General features: G+C 48.8%; 1 protein-coding gene across 1 annotated transcript in view; it reads right to left on the reverse strand.

The window, feature by feature from the left end:
- Positions 1–314: 314 nt before the first annotated feature.
- Positions 315–18338, reverse strand: part of LOC120045563 (glutamate receptor ionotropic, NMDA 2B-like) — a 58084-nt gene continuing 40060 nt past the window's right edge. The window contains exons 8-14 of the mRNA XM_038990467.1: positions 16330–16483; positions 15913–16038; positions 14559–14788; positions 14157–14317; positions 11365–11552; positions 9108–9346; positions 315–2648 (exon numbers count right to left, since the gene is read on the reverse strand). Of these exons, the coding sequence (XP_038846395.1) occupies positions 315–2648; positions 9108–9346; positions 11365–11552; positions 14157–14317; positions 14559–14788; positions 15913–16038; positions 16330–16483 (3432 nt within the window). The remainder of the gene's footprint in view (positions 2649–9107; positions 9347–11364; positions 11553–14156; positions 14318–14558; positions 14789–15912; positions 16039–16329; positions 16484–18338) is intronic.

Consider the following 18338-nt stretch of genomic DNA (forward strand, 5'->3'; position numbering starts at 1 on the left):
TGAGTGTGTTGATGGCAACAGCCAAATAAATAATAGAGTTAACATAACCCTACCCACGTGTCACCTCTTGAATTCATTGTTTTATAACAAAATAACAGGGCATGAATGTCCCCATCTTTCCTTCTAACTCACCCTGCTCTCTTCTGTCGAATCTTTTCACCATTCTGTCGTTCATCTTCTCTTCCCTGACTGTTCTCCTTCCTTGTTAAAAGTGTTGCGGTTGCAATGTGGACAGTGGTGCCTCATCATCCCTGACTTCCCGGGACTAATGCCATCCCTCTCTCCCTCCATGCCTCCCCACCCAGTCTCCTCTCTCACACGTCTGACTCTATGCTGGAGAGTTTCTCGTACACGTGCCCGTTGCTGCCATTGAACGGGCGCTGTATTGGCCCCACACCCAGCGTGGAGCCGTGGAGATTCCCTCCCAGACACAGCTCCATAGGGAACCTGGGGGCCACGGTGGACATGACCCCAGCAGTGGCAGTCGCTGGCAAGAAAGATGTCACACCCACGGAGCCCCGGAAGTCACTTCGGCTGTTTTTTGGGGGCATCTGCTGCTGCTGCTGCTGCTGTTGCTTTTTCATGTAGTATTGTTTGGCGCCATGCAAGAGACACTGGTCGTCACCAAAGGTTGGAATAAAGGGGTTTTGGTTGACCCTGTCCGGGTAGAGAGATTTGGATAAGGAGTAGGTTCCTCCTCCACCGCCCTCCATCATGGCTCTTTCTCTGTCCCTCATGTCCCTCTCCCCCACTGAGCGGCGGTGAAGGCCCTCACCACCACGGAACAAGCCGAATGGCGAACCTGCTTCTTTGGCCATCTCACCACCGTAGAACAGAGGGTCACTGTCTCGCTCCTTCTCCCTCTCTGAGCCTCCATGTCTCTCAAATATGTGGGCGAAGGGGCTAACACCCTCCATGTAGCGCTCCTTCTCTTTTAAGCTAACGCTTCTGGGAGGAGGCAACATCCCGCTCATTCCTACACCCCCCATGCCCCCACCACCCCCTCCTAGATCCCCCATGACCCCCCTGACTCCGACTGCCTCCTCTTTCTGAAGGTCTACGAAGGTGTCGCACGAGTGTTGCCGTCGGAGGGGCTTTCCAAAGCCGGCAGACTTCCTACGCTGGGCTTGAGATTGAGGCGGGGCGCCTCCACTTAACCCCACAGCCCCCATGCCTCCGCCTTTCCCACCCCCCATCTGTTCCAAGAGGTGGTTGTTGTCTTCACTGATGTCGTACAGGTTGCCTGTCTTTTTGCAGCCCTCGCAGCGCATGCAGGTGGCAGAGCTGGGACGGCTGTTCCCTCCACCCCCCGAGGATCCACAACTAACCCCTCCACCGTACCCGCCTCCCCTCTCCCCCACCCCGCTGCCATGCATCAACATCTGCTTGCCCCCTCCTCCGCTGGCACGGCAGTTTCGACACTCCCAGTCTCCTCCTGCCAACCCCGCCCCTGATGTGCCTCCCCCACTCTTAGACTCTGATTTCTTGGGTTTATTTTGTTTCAGGAAGTCGTCCACTGACACCAAACTGGTACAGTTCCCCCCGCCCCCTCCACCCCCCCCTCCAGGACCGTCTGTCAGATCCACATGTTCCCATTGGGGGACACCATCTTTGGGGCGGAACTGGTCCAAATAGAAATCCCTCACACTCTCTTTGTCACGGAACAGGTAGGATGTGCTCCCTGCATTGCCGCCTCCTCCTCTCTTGCGTTCGGAGGCCAGTAGGGGCGGGGAGGAGGAGCGGTGGCCGTGGTAGTGGTGGTAGCCTGTGTGGTAGGGTTTTCTCCGGTAGCCCAGCTCAATCTCATCCAGCTCTCGTCTCGACTTGGCCGAGGCGGGCCTCTTTTTCAGGCTGTCGCGATACTGCTTACGCTTTTTAGCATTGCCCTCCAGGTTCCCGTAGGTGACAGTGTGAGTGGAGATGTCTGAAACGTCTGAACGGATGTTTCCGTCATCCTCTCTGCCCCCTCCCCCACAGTACCTGTCGTGCCCAGGGATGTAACCTGAGCTGGAGGCCCCTCCCTTGAAGGAGAACTTTCCGTACAGGTCTGAAAGTCCCGATTTGAAGCCCGGCCCAGAGGGTGGGTTCTGACTGGCAATCAGGTCAAACTTACTCATGTTCCTGTGGGTCAGGGCAGAGCGTGGCTGGGTGGTGAAGATGGGTGCCACTCCTCCACCTAAACTGTCACAGTCAAACATGCCCCCTTCCAGAGAGCTGTTGCTGCCCAGGCTGTGGGGTCTGTTAAGTGGCGGGCCGCTGAGCCCCAGGGCAGAGCCTCCGTGGTGGTGCAGGTAGTGGTCCTGGTACAGGTTGCTGTCCTTCAGGTGGAGGTTCCCGAACGTCCTCTCCACCTCGTTGATGTAGTCGCTGAACATGTTATCCTCCGGCAAGTACGGAGGCTTGCAGTCCGAGTGACCTGCCAGGCTGCGGCGGTGCTCGGAGATGTCGTAGACGGATGACTCACGGCGGATGAAGTCCAGGGCGCTGTGAGGCGAGCCGTTAACCCCGGACAGGGAGGCCATATTCTTAGCGGTTCGGAGCAGACGCAGGATGTTGGATTGGGTGTTGTTCATGGTGACCGATGGAGAGTCGAGAGCTGAGCTGCTCTTCTCCTCGATCTGAACCCCGTGGATGCAGCTGTAGATGCCCTGTGAGTGAAGAGGGTCATTAAGCAGCATTAGAGGGGGTAAGGGAGAGTCACAAGCAGAATAAAGGAGAACTAAAAATAGGGCTTCTAAGAGTAGACTGAGGAGAATGAGAGGGAAACAGAGACTGATAAATAACACAGGCATGTACATAGCCTACGCAACTGTTGAACATTAGACCATGGAACATGCACTACACATAATATCTACACTACCGGTCAAAAGTTTTAGAACACCTACTCATTCAAGGGTTTTTCTTAATATTTACTATTTTCCACATTGTAGAATAATAGCGAAGAAATCAAAACTATGAAATAGCACATATGGAATCATGTAGTAACCAAAAAAGTGTTAAACAAATCTAAATATATTTTATATTTGAGGTTCTTCAAATAGCCACCCTTTGCCTTGATGACAGCTTGGCACACTCTTGCCATTCTCTCAACCAGCTTCACCTGGAATGCTTTTCCAACAGTCTTGAAGGAGTTCCCACATATGCTGAGCACTTGTTGGCTGCTTTTTCTTCACTCTGTGGTCCAACTCATCCCAAACCATCTCAATTTGCTTGAGGTTGGGTGATTGTGGAGGCCAGGTCATCTGATGCAGCACTCCATCACTCTCCTTCTTGGTAAAATAGCCCTTACACATCCTGGAGGTGTGTTGGATCATTGTCCTGTTTAAAAACAAATGATAGTCCCACTAAGCCCAAACCAGATGGGATGGCATATCGCTGCAGAATGCTGTGGTAGCCATGATGGTTAAATGTGCCTTGAATTCTAAATAAATCACAGAAAGTGTCATCAGCAAAGCACCCCCACACCATAACACCTCCTCCTCCATGCTTCACTGTGGGAACCACACATGCGAAGATCATCCGTTCACCCACACTGCGTCTCACAAAGACACAGAGGTTGGAACCAAAAATCTAAAATTTGCACTCCAGACCAAAGGACAGATTTCCACCGGTCTAATGTCCATTGCTCGTGTTTCTTGGCCCAAGCAAGTCTCTTCTTCTTATTGGTGTCCTTTGGTAGTGGTTTCTTTGCAGCAATTAAACCATGAAGGCCTGATTCACACAGTCTCCTCTGAACAGTTGATGTTGAGATGTGTCTGCTACTTGAACTCTGTGAAGCATTTATTTGGGCTGGAATCTCTGAGGCTGGTAACTCTAATGAACATATACTCTGCAGCAGAGGTAACTCTGGGTATTCCATTCCTGTGGCGGTCCTCATGAGAGCCAGTTTCATCATAGTGCTTGATGATTTTTGCGACCACACTTGAAGAAACTTTCAAAGTTCTTGAAATGTTCCGTATTGACTGACCTTCTTGTCTTAAAGTAATGATGTACTGTCATTTCTCTTTGCTTATTTGAGCTGTTCTTGCCATAATATGGACTTGGTCTTTTACCAAATAGTGCTATCTTCTGTATACCACCCCTACCTTGTCACAACACAACTGATTGGCTCAAACACATTTAAGAAGAAAAGAAATTCCACAAATTAACTTTTAAGAAGGCACACCTGATAATTGAAATGCCATCCAGATGACTACCTCATGAAGCTGGGTGAGAGAATGCCAAGTGTGTGCAAAGCTGTCATCAAGGCAAAGGGTGGCTATTTGAAGAATCTCAAATATAAAATATATTTTGATTTGTTTAACACTTTTTTGGTTACTACATGATTCCATGTGTGTTATTTCATAGTTTTGAGGTCTTCACTATTATTCTACAATGTAGAAAATAGTAAAAATAAAGAAAAACCCTTGAATGAGTAGGTGTTCTAAAACTTTGGACCGGTAGTGTAAACAGAGATAAGTAAAGTGTCCACTTCTAGTCTGGATTTGACTCCTTGTTTATTGTTTCGCCAAGAATCTGTATTTTAATGATAAAATACAGATTCACATGGACTGAATGTAATACATCTAACGTATTTCTACTGTATGTGGGTATATGAGACAGGAGAGCAGGAGAAAGTAGGAGAGAGGAGAGGATGGGGAGATGATTGATAATGACAGAGATGCAGTAAAGCCCTGTGGGTCTCAGCGGTCAATACATTCAATCAATGTGATTAGAATTCAGCTGAACAATACCCCGTGGCAGTTAATAAATACCCCCGGCATCGACTGTAGACCGCCATGCAATAACATAAAACTCCAGAGAGAGGATGAGGCCATGAAACACTGACATAATGATGACAGAAAGACAAACCGTGCTATTTGCATCCTGTGATGTACAATACGATATTCAAATACAAATGGATGGAGAGTGGGGTAAACAAGGTGTGACAGATGGATGAGTGGGATCAAATCAATCTGACCTAATGAATTTTAAAACATTTTGTCTGGGAAATGACAGCAGAGGTAATAGGACCCTTTGGCCGCCATTAAAGGTCAAAGGTGTATTGGTCAATGGAAATGATTCCTTAACAGGGTCATTTTCATGTCTTCTGTCCTCTCTCTCAGCCTTGATGCCATGACAACCATGATGCCAACCTTGTTCCCTGTCAACTCTTTCATCACGTTTAACATCTCCCCCTTTCAACTGTTAGTCATTGGTTGTCTCTGTGGTACTGTATCTCTTACTCCTCCTTCTGCCTCTTTGCTTCATCAATGTGCCCTCCATTGCTCCGTTTTAATGTGGCCATGAGCCTGCCATACCACTATTCTCCCCAGTGGTGTGTAATAAAAACATTGACCAAGAAGAAATATAAAATAATGTATTTTTTGTCTCTCTGTGTTTTCATACTTTTCCTTCAATTCGCAAGAGGCTGAATGTATCTCATCAGAGAAAGCATCCGGGCAAGCGAAACAGCGCCCCTCTGTCTCTGTATGTGTAGTTCATCTACAGTATCTGATGCTGTCTGGTCATAAAGAGTATGACATTGTTGCCGCCCTTAGCATTGAATGCAATGGAAGCCAGCGAGCATTTTTACTCCCTTGATAAAAAAAAACCCATATAAAATAATAGCCAATCAGTGTTGAGGTAAACCGAGTGAGCTCAACTGTGAATGGTCCTGGGGCACCAAAAACAAAGTGTCAAGGGAAGCCAGTTTGGATTTGGCTTCACTCCTGTCACATCGCATCAAGAGAAATACGTCATTGACAGAAACAACTTGAATTGTTGCATCTCGTTGTGTTGTTGTCCTCCGGTGGCTAGCTAGCAAGCTAAAATTGTCCCTTTTCTAAACTAGCCATGGGTGGAGATAGGGATTTGGACTTGTGGTTTTACTTAATCTCCGTACTAGCCAATGAATATACAGTGATTCTGATCCAACCATAAATTCATACATTGTTGTGCCCCTGAACTGAGGATGGAAGTTCAATATGTAGCTAGACGTAGTAGGCTAATGTTAACTAGCTAACGTTGCCCATGAAAAGAAGTTGGGCTAGCGAGCAAGCACTTTAGCCAGACAGCCTAGGACAACAAAAACTAAAAGTGTGTACTGTAAGTCATAGACTGTTTCGTCAATATGAAAGAGAGGAGGGTGGCATTGGTGTTTCTCTACACACACAAATCTGAATTGTGGACAGCCACATCATATTTAGCTTCTGTTGATTGGACTAAATATTTTTTGTATCTTTTAGTTGTCACTGTATTAGACTAAGCACAGGTGATTTGATGGTGTTGAAATGTTGAAGTTGAAATGGTGCTGGAATAGTGGAGGCAGCTCCTGTTTTCTTTGTGACTTGCGGTAACTCTCTGTGGTTCTAAATCAACAGTTGTTTAGCAGTCCGAAAATGTCGAAAACATGTACTTGTTTGACCATGCTGCAGGTCATGTAGCTTTTTGTTACATGCATTATGCTTTGTGGACTTCACCGGACAGATGTTGCTCTCTGGTTTTGTGATTAAACAAAGGTGAGGTTGAAATGATTCTGCCACCGTGTCTTCTTATTGTCTCGGTTTAGGCCTATATCACAGTGGCAAGGCATATGAACTAACAAGTTATAGAGCAAATGCAATTATCACAACACATAGGTTGTAATATGGCTTTTTTTTCTGGCTTGGCTTCCCCAGTGATTTTACCCACAAACCGCTACTGACTCTCCCATATTCTCTGTGACATGCTGTCCTTGTGTTTACTCAACCCTCAACCCTTGGCAATGTTAGATGACATCATGTGTGCTCTGTTTGAGCTGTTAGCAGAGATGAATAAACAAAACAACAGAATGCCTTAGCATCATCAATGGTGCTTCATACTCAACTGAGATACTCCACATGCCCACATAAAGTAAACATTCACAGACTGTCTCTGGGGTTATTTGGGCAGTGACGTGTGAATGGTAATAGCTCTGGCCTGAATGTTAGAAATGTAAAGTCATGGAGGCACCTACAATCTATAACTGATTACAGAGTGTACATGTGGTTTCAAATTCAACGATTCACTAGCGGCACTGTCCTTGAGTAGCCTATATGTGACTTTATGCAAATAATACTACAATGTGATCATTTGAAGATGCAGCAATTAGGTTTAATATATTTACAGTACTTATCTAAACTCTTAGCTAAAGTCATTAGATGGTTTCTTAAATGAATGTAATGAATTAGTTAGTGAATTAGTTACAGTGTTGCAGGTGTAAGAGGAATACCTTTGCTAACGAAGCCCTGCTTACTGTTTTTCACCAGCGCAGAGGGGGGAAACTGTAACCAATAAGGGCTTGGACACTAGACTCCGATCAGCTGTGACAGATTTCTCATTCTTACAGTGCTGAGCTTAAATGTTAATTGCTGTAATAATAATAACGTTTATTGGATTATGCTGTGAAATTAAGAAACAGAATCAATCCAGTGGCACAGGGAAAATATCAAACTAAATGAGAATGAACCAATGTGAAGCCTTACCCCAGGAGTGTGAAAAGATAATAAACCATAATTTCCCTCATTGTTCTCACATCGGTAACAATGATTCGTTTTTTTATTGCGCCCCAAATTATGGCGTGCCGTGTAAGGGCACGGGGACGAAGACCAAACAAACACGTACACAAAACACAGGGTTGAAACCCAAACAAAAGAGCGAGGAGTACCTGTAATAAATACACACGCGCACAATGATTATCACATGGGACGAGACTTGTAATCATCTGCGCAATCCACAAGGGCACGAAAGCCCAAAACACACAGCACAGGAACTCACACACACCAACGGACATTGGAACAATAATGGACAGCCCAATGGAAACCAAAGGGCACATACATACAAATACTAATCAGTGGGAATAGAGGACAGGTGTGAGTGATGAAAGTTCCAGAGGGTTCCTTGACAATTGTTGTTTAATTATCCCTTGAAAATCTATTATGTGGAGATGAATTCTAATAAATAAACATATTGTAGGTTGTTTCCTCTGAATATTTTGGAGGTGCTATATAGAACCTAAAAGGGATCCTCGGCTGTCCCCATAGGAGAACCCTTTGAAGAACCCTTTTTGGTTCCAGGTAGAACCATTTTGAGTTCCATAGACCCCAAAAGAGTTCTACCTGGAGCCAAAAAGGGTTCTGACTGGAACTAAAATGGGTTCTCCTATAGGGACAGCTGGAGAGGCCTTCTGGAACATTTTTTTCTAAGATTGAACCGTATTCAAGGGTCACATCCAGATATTTACCGTCACAACAACTAGGAAATAATATCATGAATACATGTCATAATGGAACCTCACACAAATGCAAACAGTAATTTTCCTCATTCTTGTCCTCATACAAATGCTAATTGTATAATCATCAACGCTTACTGACCAATCTGTCTTTGGAATGAGAAGCCAACTGTCATGGATACACACCCAAACACACACTGACAAACACACACTAAAATTGACACTATAACACTAGACACAAAATAATCAACTGTTATTCCTCTGCCCTGGTTTTCAAATGAAACAAGCAATGGATTGTGTGGCACTGTCGTAAATGAGCCACGTGGTTAACACCAAGCGTTTCACCTTGGTGAGTTACACTGGAGCCATGTCAAAACAGTTGGACTGCAAATCAAATACATCGGGGTGACTTTGCTCCCAGGAGAACCAGTAATCTACACTAATTTCTCTGGCCGAGTGAACAATTGATTTTGGCTCAATATTTTGTAAATATTTACCCCGGATGTGAAACGGGCATTAACATCAAAACAAAAGAAGAAAGCTGTCTGTGGTCAAACTAAACTCAGAGTTTGGCATTGGTTGGCCACTGGGGACATTAACTACATACTGATTTCTGTTATCAGGGCCTATAAGCCTTCTACTTGACCAGGTTCCCTGATGGACTACCTTTTCCAAGAATAAAGCACTCTCATTTACTGGGTATTAGAGACAGTAAAGTTGATGATGTGAGGTTGATGATGAAGGTCATAACTCTAAAAAGATGCCAAAGGGCGCTGATGCAGATCACAGGACCACAGGAAGAAAACCTATGTGAAGAACAGCCATGTATGAGTGTGTGCAGACAGTTACTATGGGTGTCTGAGGTGGCCTGGCTCACCCTGCTGATGGAGAAGACGAAGCCTGGCTTGCCCGTGCAGTAGCCCATGAAGCAGAAGCGCAGTTGCCAGTAGAAGGCATGCTCAGCAATGAAGGTGATGAGCGACAGAGCCATGGCCGCCCCCAGCATGTAGAAGACGCCGGCCATGTTGTCCACGTCCAGCTGGCTGCTCATCACCTCGTTCTTCTCATGGTGGCAGATCCCCGTCAGCCACATGGCCTCCAGCTCCTCCATGTCACCTGGAGAGAGGGACAGGATGGAGGGAGGAGTCAAGGAAGAGTGGGGACGGGAAGAGGAGGGAGAGTGGGAACAGGCGGATGGAGGGAGGAGTGGGGACAGGGTATGGAGAAGGAGGGAGGAGTGGAGGGAGAGAAAGGAGGGAGTAGGAGAAGGGTGTGGAGAAGGGAGGACATGATGTCGCAAGAGGATAAATATTGGAACGGGAGATAGATGCAAAGTGAGCAGAGAAAAGGTATAGGGATGAGGAGTAGGGAAAGACAATTGAAAATATAGGTCTGAAAATTATACTTAAAACTGTAGAGGACAAACACAAATGCATGCAGGCCTTTGGTGGCAATTTAATGAATACAGTTTTACAATACATCCCAGTTTTCATATTCATGACAGCACACTTCAGATTCAGCAAATAGACCCATGTGTGCGCATGAGTATATGGAAATATCAGTGTGCGTGCATGATGTGTGTGTCTACGTGTCCAGCCATGTCCCAGAGTCTCTGTCTGTCTCTTTGTGGGTCACCTTGTGTAACATCAGCAGCAGTTAGTTCTGGCGGACCGTCCGTGGCAGGACTGGCGTTACTTAACTAAGCATACATTCAGATGGCTGTGCACGTCAGCAGAGCTCTCGCATGGGACCACTGGCCCCTGAGCATCAACACACACGCACGCACGCACGCACGCATGCACGCACGCACGCACGCACGCACGCACACAGAGAGATGATCGAACTCAGGGCCCACTGCGCCTACATGGCTCCTGGACGACAAGGGCGACTGGTGTGAGAGATGGGGCTCAGTGGCGTCTGTGAGACCAGAGCTCCCTGGGGCCCTAGGCATCCTCCTATGCTCTAAGTGACTGTCTGCGAGCCTCATCATCAAACCAGCCAGGCCCCCGTCTGCACCCGTCAAAGGCCCCTGGTCTCTCAGCACGTGAGGATCACTTTCTCCATCTAGGTCACACTGAGAGGAGTGCATGTTGGGACGTGTCAATGTGACATTGAGGGCCACTTGCTAAGTTTTGGCTGGCTGTACACAGGGGACAGCACAAGATGATGACCCATATTCACACATTCACACACAATAAATTCTACAAGAAACTGTATACTATACACTTACACAATAACGTATTGTCATCGATCCCTAAATACAAAAACACACTCCTTATCCAAAGCTTACAAACAGGTCTTAAAACACACCTGTACATTCAGTAGACAGACACAGAGACCTACACACACAGTCTTCGTAGGGCTGACCCACATTCACACACACCCCTTGTCCACAGAGAAACAGAGACCTACACACACAGTCTTCGTAGGGCTGACCCACATTCACAAACACCCCTTGTCCACAGAGAAACAGAGACCTACACACACAGTCTTCGTAGGGCTGACCCACATTCACACACACCCCTTGTCCACAGAGAAACAGAGACCTACACACACAGTCTTCGTAGGGCTGACCCACATTCACACACACCCCTTGTCCACAGAGTGTAGAATACACCAGCAGCTTTACTGGCACCTCTAACTAGGACACTATAGTGGGGCCTGGAGGGGCCTTGGTCCAGGATCCTCAAGACAGGCTGGAACACACCCAGATAAAGTGTCTCCAGCACAGACAAGCTGCAGAGAGAAAAACTACTTCTATATGGCTTCGAATGCAGCTCTGACTGGTGCTCAATCAAGCTGGGACACAGCCTTACTATACACAATATAACATACATAGACAATACCTGTAGGATTGTGTGTTCTATATTTTAGCCAGTTGGCAAGTATTCCAAAAGTACACAATCATCTACAATTCCATGTGGAAACATTACGACAGAAACACTCTCAAATAATTTCCCAATCTTTTTGTTTTATTGCATTTCTCTTCAGATGAAGGCAAGTAATCTGACTGGAAAAACTTGGCTGTTTTCCATCAAAGAACACCTTTAAAACCCTCAGTAAAATGGCACGACTCCCTAGCTGAAATACATGAAGTCAAACTGTATGTAATTCTAACTGAGCGCTGATCTCACCGTCTCCAAAGAGCTGAAGGATGGCCAGGTCGACGTGTCTCTTCCAGCCAGACTCCTTCTGGATGGCGATGCCGTAGCCCGTGGAGGCAAACACCTTCCCACTGCCGATGGTCACCAGCTTACAGCCCTCGTCCCTCCCGGCCATGTAGTTCAGCACTGCTGCGTCGTAGATGAAGGCGTCCAGTTTACTAATGAGAGAATTTACAGTAATCACTTCTGGCCTAGCTTTACACTGTAACTACTCATCCCAATTAACCTGCTAAGTAGCCCTAATGTTGTGATAAGGATAATAGACTTCTGCCTGCTTTGCCAAGGGCTACAGTTGTCTCATACTGTATAATGGTAGACACTGTTGTGCTGGGAAATGAATAAAACCAGAGCTTTTAATGAAAAACAAGGAGGATAATTCAACTAAGATATAAAAAAATATATAAAAGAAAATAGAATATATGTTCCCCTATTCCCCCAGTCTAAGGCCACATTCCCCCAGTCTAAGGCCCCATTCCCTCATTCCCCCAGTCTAAGGCCCCATTACCCTTATTCCCCCAGTCTAAGGTCCCATTCCCCCATTCTCCCAGTCTAAGGCCCCATTCCCCTTATTCCCCCAGTCTAAGGCCCCATTCCCCCATTCTCCCAGTCTAAGACCCCCTTCCCCTTATTCCCCCAGTCTATGGCCCCATTCCCCCATCCCCCCAGTCTAAGGCCCTATTCTAAGGCCCCATTCCCCAATTCCACTAGTCTAAGGTCCCATTCCATTCAGGGGCCCTGTTCCCCCTCCTCACCCAGTCTAAGGCTCTGTTCCCCCTCCTCACCCAGTCTAAGGCTCTGTTCCCCCTCCTCACCCACTCTAAGGCTCTGTTCTCCCTCCTCACCCAGTCTAAGGCCCTGTTCCCCCTCCTCACCCAGTCTAAGGCTATGTTCCCCCTGCTCACCCAGTCTAAGGCCCTGTTCCCCCTCCTTACCCAGACTAAGGCTCTGTTCCCCATCCTCACCCAGTCTAAGGCTCTGTTCCCCCTCCTCACCAAGTCTAAGGCTCTGTTCCCCCTCCTCACCCTGTCTAAGGCCCTGTTCCCCCTCCTCACCCAGTCTAAGGCTCTGTTCCCCCTCCTCACCCAGTCTAAGGCTCTGTTCCCCCTCCTCACCCTGTCTAAGGCCCTGTTCCCCCTCCTCACCCAGTCTAAGGCTCTGTTCCCCCTCCTCACCCAGTCTAAGGCTCTGTTCCCCCTCCCCACCCTGTCTAAGGCCCTGTTCCCCATCCTCACCCAGTCTAAGGCCCTGTTCCCCCTCCTCACCCAGTCTAAGGCTCTGTTCCCCCTCCTCACCCAGTCTAAGGCCCTGTTCCCCCTCCTCACCCAGTCTAAGGCTCTGTTCCCCCTCCTCACCCAGTCTAAGGCTCTGTTCCCCCTCCTCACCCAGTCTAAGGCTCTGTTCTCCCTCCTCACCCAGTCTAAGGCTCTGTTCCCCCTCCTCACCCTGTCTAAGGCCCTGTTCCCCCTCCTCACCCAGTCTAAGGCTCTGTTCCCCCTGCTCACCCAGTCTAAGGCTCTGTTCCCCCTCCTCACCCAGTCTAAGGCCCTGTTCCCCCTCCTCACCCAGTCTAAGGCTCTGTTCCCCCTGCTCACCCAGTCTAAGGCCCTGTTCCCCCTCCTCATCCAGTCTAAGGCTCTGTTCCCCCTCCTCACCCAGTCTAAGGCTCTGTTCCCTCTCTTCACCCAGTCTAAGGCCCTGTTCCCCCTCCTCACCCAGTCTAAGGCTCTGTTCCCCCTCCTCACCCAGTCTAAGGCCCTGTTCCCCCTCCTCACCCAGTCTAAGGCTCTGTTCCCCCTCCACACCCAGTCTAAGGCCCTGTTCTCCCTCCTCACCCAGTCTAAGGCCCTGTTCTCCCTCCTCACCCAGTCTAAGGCCCTGTTCTCCCTCCTCACCCAGTCTAAGGCTCTGTTCCCCCTCCTCACCCAGTCTAAGGCTCTGTTCCCCCTCCTCACCCTGTCTAAGGCCCTGTTCCCCCTCCTCACCCAGTCTAAGGCTCTGTTCCCCCTCCTCACCCAGTCTAAGGCTCTGTTCCCCCTCCCCACCCTGTCTAAAGCCCTGTTCCCCATCCTCACCCAGTCTAAGGCCCTGTTCCCCCTCCTCACCCAGTCTAAGGCTCTGTTCTCCCTCCTCACCCAGTCTAAGGCTCTGTTCCCCCTCCTCACCCTGTCTAAGGCCCTGTTCCCCCTCCTCACCCAGTCTAAGGCTCTGTTCCCCCTGCTCACCCAGTCTAAGGCTCTGTTCCCCCTCCTCACCCAGTCTAAGGCCCTGTTCCCCCTCCTCACCCAGTCTAAGGCTCTGTTCCCCCTGCTCACCCAGTCTAAGGCCCTGTTCCCCCTCCTCATCCAGTCTAAGGCTCTGTTCCCCCTCCTCACCCAGTCTAAGGCTCTGTTCCCTCTCTTCACCCAGTCTAAGGCCCTGTTCTCCCTCCTCACCCAGTCTAAGGCCTTGTTCCCCCTCCTCACCCAGTCTAAGGCTCTGTTCCCCCTCCTCACCCAGTCTAAGGCCCTGTTATCCCTCCTTACCCAGTCTAAGGCCCTGTTCCCCCTCCTCACCCAGTCTAAGGCTCTGTTCCCCCTCCTCACCCAGTCTAAGGCCCTGTTCCCCCTCCTCACCCAGTCTAAGGCTCTGTTCCCCCTCCTCACCCAGTCTAAGGCCCTGTTCTCCCTCCTCACCCAGTCTAAGGCCCTGTTCTCCCTCCTCACCCAGTCTAAGGCCCTGTTCTCCCTCCTCACCCAGTCTAAGGCCCTGTTCCCTCTGCTCACCCAGTCTTCAGACCATAGAGGGCCTCGTCCACATTCTTCTGGTGGAACTTGATCATGTAGCCATGCATCTCCTTGTAGTTGTTCTTGATGTTCCTTTCCGTGCTGCCGTTAGGGACCGTTCCAAAACGGAATGGAGGGGAGAAGTCATTGGGTCTCTGGAACTGAGGGGAGGAGATAGGGAGAGAGAGAGACAGAGACGGAGCAAGAGAGATGAGATAAGAGGTGTAGAAATAATGATGGCGTGAGGAAAGTGGTGGCAGGCAGAGGACAGAGCGAGAGATAGAAATCAAGAGAATCAAGGAAAGATGGACAGTGAGATGGAATGGAGGTGAGATAAGGAGAGGAGAGAGATAGTAAGAAAGAGGGAGTAAAGGACTAATGAAGTTTAATGACAGGCCTTACCTTCTTGTCGCTGAGGCCAGACACCTGGTCCACATACTCCTCCTGGATCATGAAGGCTGCCAGGTTGGCAGTGTAGGAGGCCAGGAAGATGACAGCGAAGAAGGCCCATACCGAAACCATGATCTTACTGGTCCAACCCTTGGGGTTCTGCACTGGGACAGAGTTGTTGAAGACCAGACCCCACAGCAGCCAGATGGCCTTGCCGATGGTGAAGGAGGGCCCTCCAGGCTCTGATGGAGAGACAGGTAGTGATCACAATGAGCAATGGTCTCAGGGAGGCGTCTCAGGGTTGTAGTTATGTTGTGGTTAGCTGTAGGATCATGAAGCACAATGTGGCTAGGGAAGCTGGAGGAGCACGACTGATTGGACCACGGTGCTGTGTCATTCTGATAAACACCTGGGTAAGTGTGTTGTAGTGCAGATGAGGCTTTAGTCCACTACTAAGCCTATTGTTGTTTAATATATGTGTGCTGTGGTTCTGTCACTGCCACACAAGATTGAATCCATCATGATAATATTTTTTGGCACATCAGTTGTATTTACTGTTCTGTAAGTAGCCACCATGAGCATCACTAGTTGGAATCCAACATTTGATCCAATTCGCACAAACACTGAATTCCCAAGACTACTGTATGACCAGCTAACAATAGCACTCCTACAACGCTTTAGGAAAGAGGGTCTTATTCTCCAGAACATGAAGGATGAGAGAGATTAAAAAGGATATGGTCTCTAAATATAGTCCCGTCATGAATAGGATGGAGAGACATTCATTATTTATTTTAAGCTGGGAGATGTAATGAAAACGGGCCCACATCCCTGTCAGGCCTGACATGTGATTCCTGAGAATATGGAAATGCATGCAAAACACAGGGCCCACATTAAAATACATGAAGATCCAGGGGAGGCGTGCTGAAATCAATGAGAAGAGACTTCACCTGCACTGGGCTCTGAGAGGTGAAGGAGGACAGGAGGACAGGAGGAGGGGGAGGGGCTGTGGAGGAGGGTGGTCAGGGTTTGCTGGCTGCCATGTGGGAGTTGGGGAAGGTCACCGTGCAAAGCAGTGTGTGTGTGTGTGTGTGTGTGTGTGTGTGTGTGTGTGTGTGTGTGTGTGTGTGTGTGTGTGTGTGTGTACGTGCGTGCGTGCGTGCGTGCGTGCGTGCGTGCGTGCGTGCGTGCGTGCGTGCGTGCGTGCGTGCGTGCGTGCGTGCGTGCGTGTGTGCGTGTGAGAGAGAGAGAGAGAAAGGGAGAGAGAGTGAGTGAGCGAGTGACAGAATGAGAAAGAGAAAAATGTGTATGTGTGTGTGTGCGATTGTGAGAGAGATGTTCGTGCCGGTGTGGAGCCAGACCCTCTCACCTCTACCGTCGGCCAGACAGCGGTTGTAGCCTACAGGGCTGAGGTACTCAAACACAAACACAGCAATCGCCGACACCAGCAGCAGCATCACGAACATCATCACCCACACATCAGCACTGAAGGGCTCTGAGAGAGAGGCAGAGAGAGAAAGGCCAACGGAGGGAGGGCGAGAGAGAGAAAAATATGCAAATGGAGAGTACACAGAGAAACAAAAAGTGAGTGAGATAGAGGCGAGGGAGAGTAAGTCAGAGAGAGAGAGTGGGAGTAAGAAAGAAAAGATTGGAGGGGAATGAGACAGACAGAAAGAGAGAGAGTTAAGCACATTATAATTCAGTCTCAGTACACACTGGACGGAAAATTTGGGTGATACTGTAAAGTTGGCAGCGTTGGCAGAGTCTGTTTGTGGGTCACACTCACCGAGGAAGGCAGAGGGCGAGACGGTGCCGTTGCTACGGGATACCATGACGCTGATGCCTGTCTCGATGAAGGGAACCGAGAAGTCAATGACCTCTGACCTCTCCTTGTTGATGGTGAGGGAGCCCACAGCCATGTGGGCCTTCTTCGTCTCCACCTGAGAGAGGTGGAGAGAGAGACGGTAGGGAGACAGGGAGTGAGAGAGAAAGAGAAAGGTCAATGAGAGACAGTTTCTACACATCAAGAACAGTCAAAGTGGAGACATGTGATCCACAGTGCGGGAGGGGAAGGAGAGAGAAACAGAACGAGGGAGGGAGAGAGAGAACGAGGGAGGGGAGGGAGAGAGACAGAATGAGAGAGGGAAGGCAGAACAGACAGAACGAGGGAGAGAGAGAGACAGAACGAGGGAAGGAGGGAGAAAGACAGAACGAGGGAGAGCGAGAGACAGAACGAGGGAAGGAGGGAGAGAGACAGAATGAGGGAAGGAGGGAGAAAGACAGAACGAGGGAGGGAGAGAACGAGGGAGGGAGAGAGACAGAACGAGGGAAGGAGGGAGAGAGACAGAACGAGGGAAGGAGGGAGAAAGACAGAACGAGGGAGGGAGAGAACGAGGGAGGGAGACAGACAGAACGAGGGAAGGAGGGAGAGAGACAGAACGAGGGAAGGAGGGAGAAAGACAGAACGAGGGAGGGAGAGAGAGAACGAGGGAGGGAGAGAGAGAATGAGGGGGGAGGGAGACAGAACGAGGGAGGGAGAATTGGGTTACCACAGTGGGTCATGGGAGCTTGAAATAGCCACCCCATTGCCTCCTCCTTTCTCTCCTTCCTGCTTTCCATCCCTCCCTTCGTGCCCCTCCATCTCTCCAGGTATATTTAGCCCTAAATACCTGGGCCCTACAGCGCCGGGGTAAAGTGGGACAGAACTGAGTGAGTTAATAAGGTGTGAATATGAATGACAGAGGGAGGGAAAGAGAGGGGGAGTGAGACTTTTTCCTTTACCTGTGGTCTGTAGGTTTGCGTGCCAAGGATTTGTTTGTGTTAGTGTGTGTGTCCCCAGGGGGAGCAAGTCTGTCCAGCAGTGTACCCACTTCCTCTCTCTTTCCGTACTCTCCCTCCCACGGCTTGTACTCTCTCCGTTATGAAAGTGACCTGTGTGGGTGGTACTGAGAACGAGCGAGCGAGCGAGAACTCTTGCGCGTGTGTTCTGTGTTCACGTCTGTCGATGTTTGAAGCCAAACTCACGTAATCAAGAGTATTGCCTCAGATATTTTGGATTACGAGGATTAGTGGCTGCCTTCCCTCCATCAATGCCGACACCAGTGAACAAAATGAAGTCAGCACAAAATGGAGCGGAGGGACCAACTTTAACCCTGCAGTGACTTCTCTCTTTTATGCACAGCTCTGGTACATTGTGTAAGTCAAGAGGCATCTATGTGATCCATGCGGTCGTCGTGTGCAGATCTGGGGTCATTAAGAGTGTGAGATACGCTTTGCATAAGAGAGTCTGCTAAATGGCTGAAATGTATACTGTTAATGTGGATTATACTGTAGTAGGACAGTGGATATGTAGTCCTGTCTATGACAGGGGAAGGTTATTCCAACCAGAACATCCTATGCTACAGTAAACTTCCACTACGTATTTTTACCCACAGCCTTTGGGCTGTTACCAAGGTGAGGGGCAACATTAGAACTTTCCGGAAGTTAGAACAAAGTTTTAAAGTAAAAACTCTGCTACTCTCTGCCTCAGTGCAGCTGCTGCTACTTACCTTGGGACCAATGTCGATTACGCAACATCTTTATAACACAAACTGGACTTTCATGGTAGACTGCTCTTTACCCTTGAGTGAGGTACTTAACCTGACTGACATTAGCTAATGCCCAAATGAACAAACTGGTGACATGGAAGTGGAAGAGGAACGTCTGTCTATAAGTCACTCAGAATGAGTTTCCCTTCCAGGTAGCTCCAAGTTAATAACAGAGGGCATGATTCCTGTTGGGATAGCCACTGACACA

This window comes from Salvelinus namaycush, chromosome 4 (assembly GCF_016432855.1).
Source record: "Salvelinus namaycush isolate Seneca chromosome 4, SaNama_1.0, whole genome shotgun sequence".
NCBI lineage: Eukaryota > Metazoa > Chordata > Actinopteri > Salmoniformes > Salmonidae > Salvelinus > Salvelinus namaycush.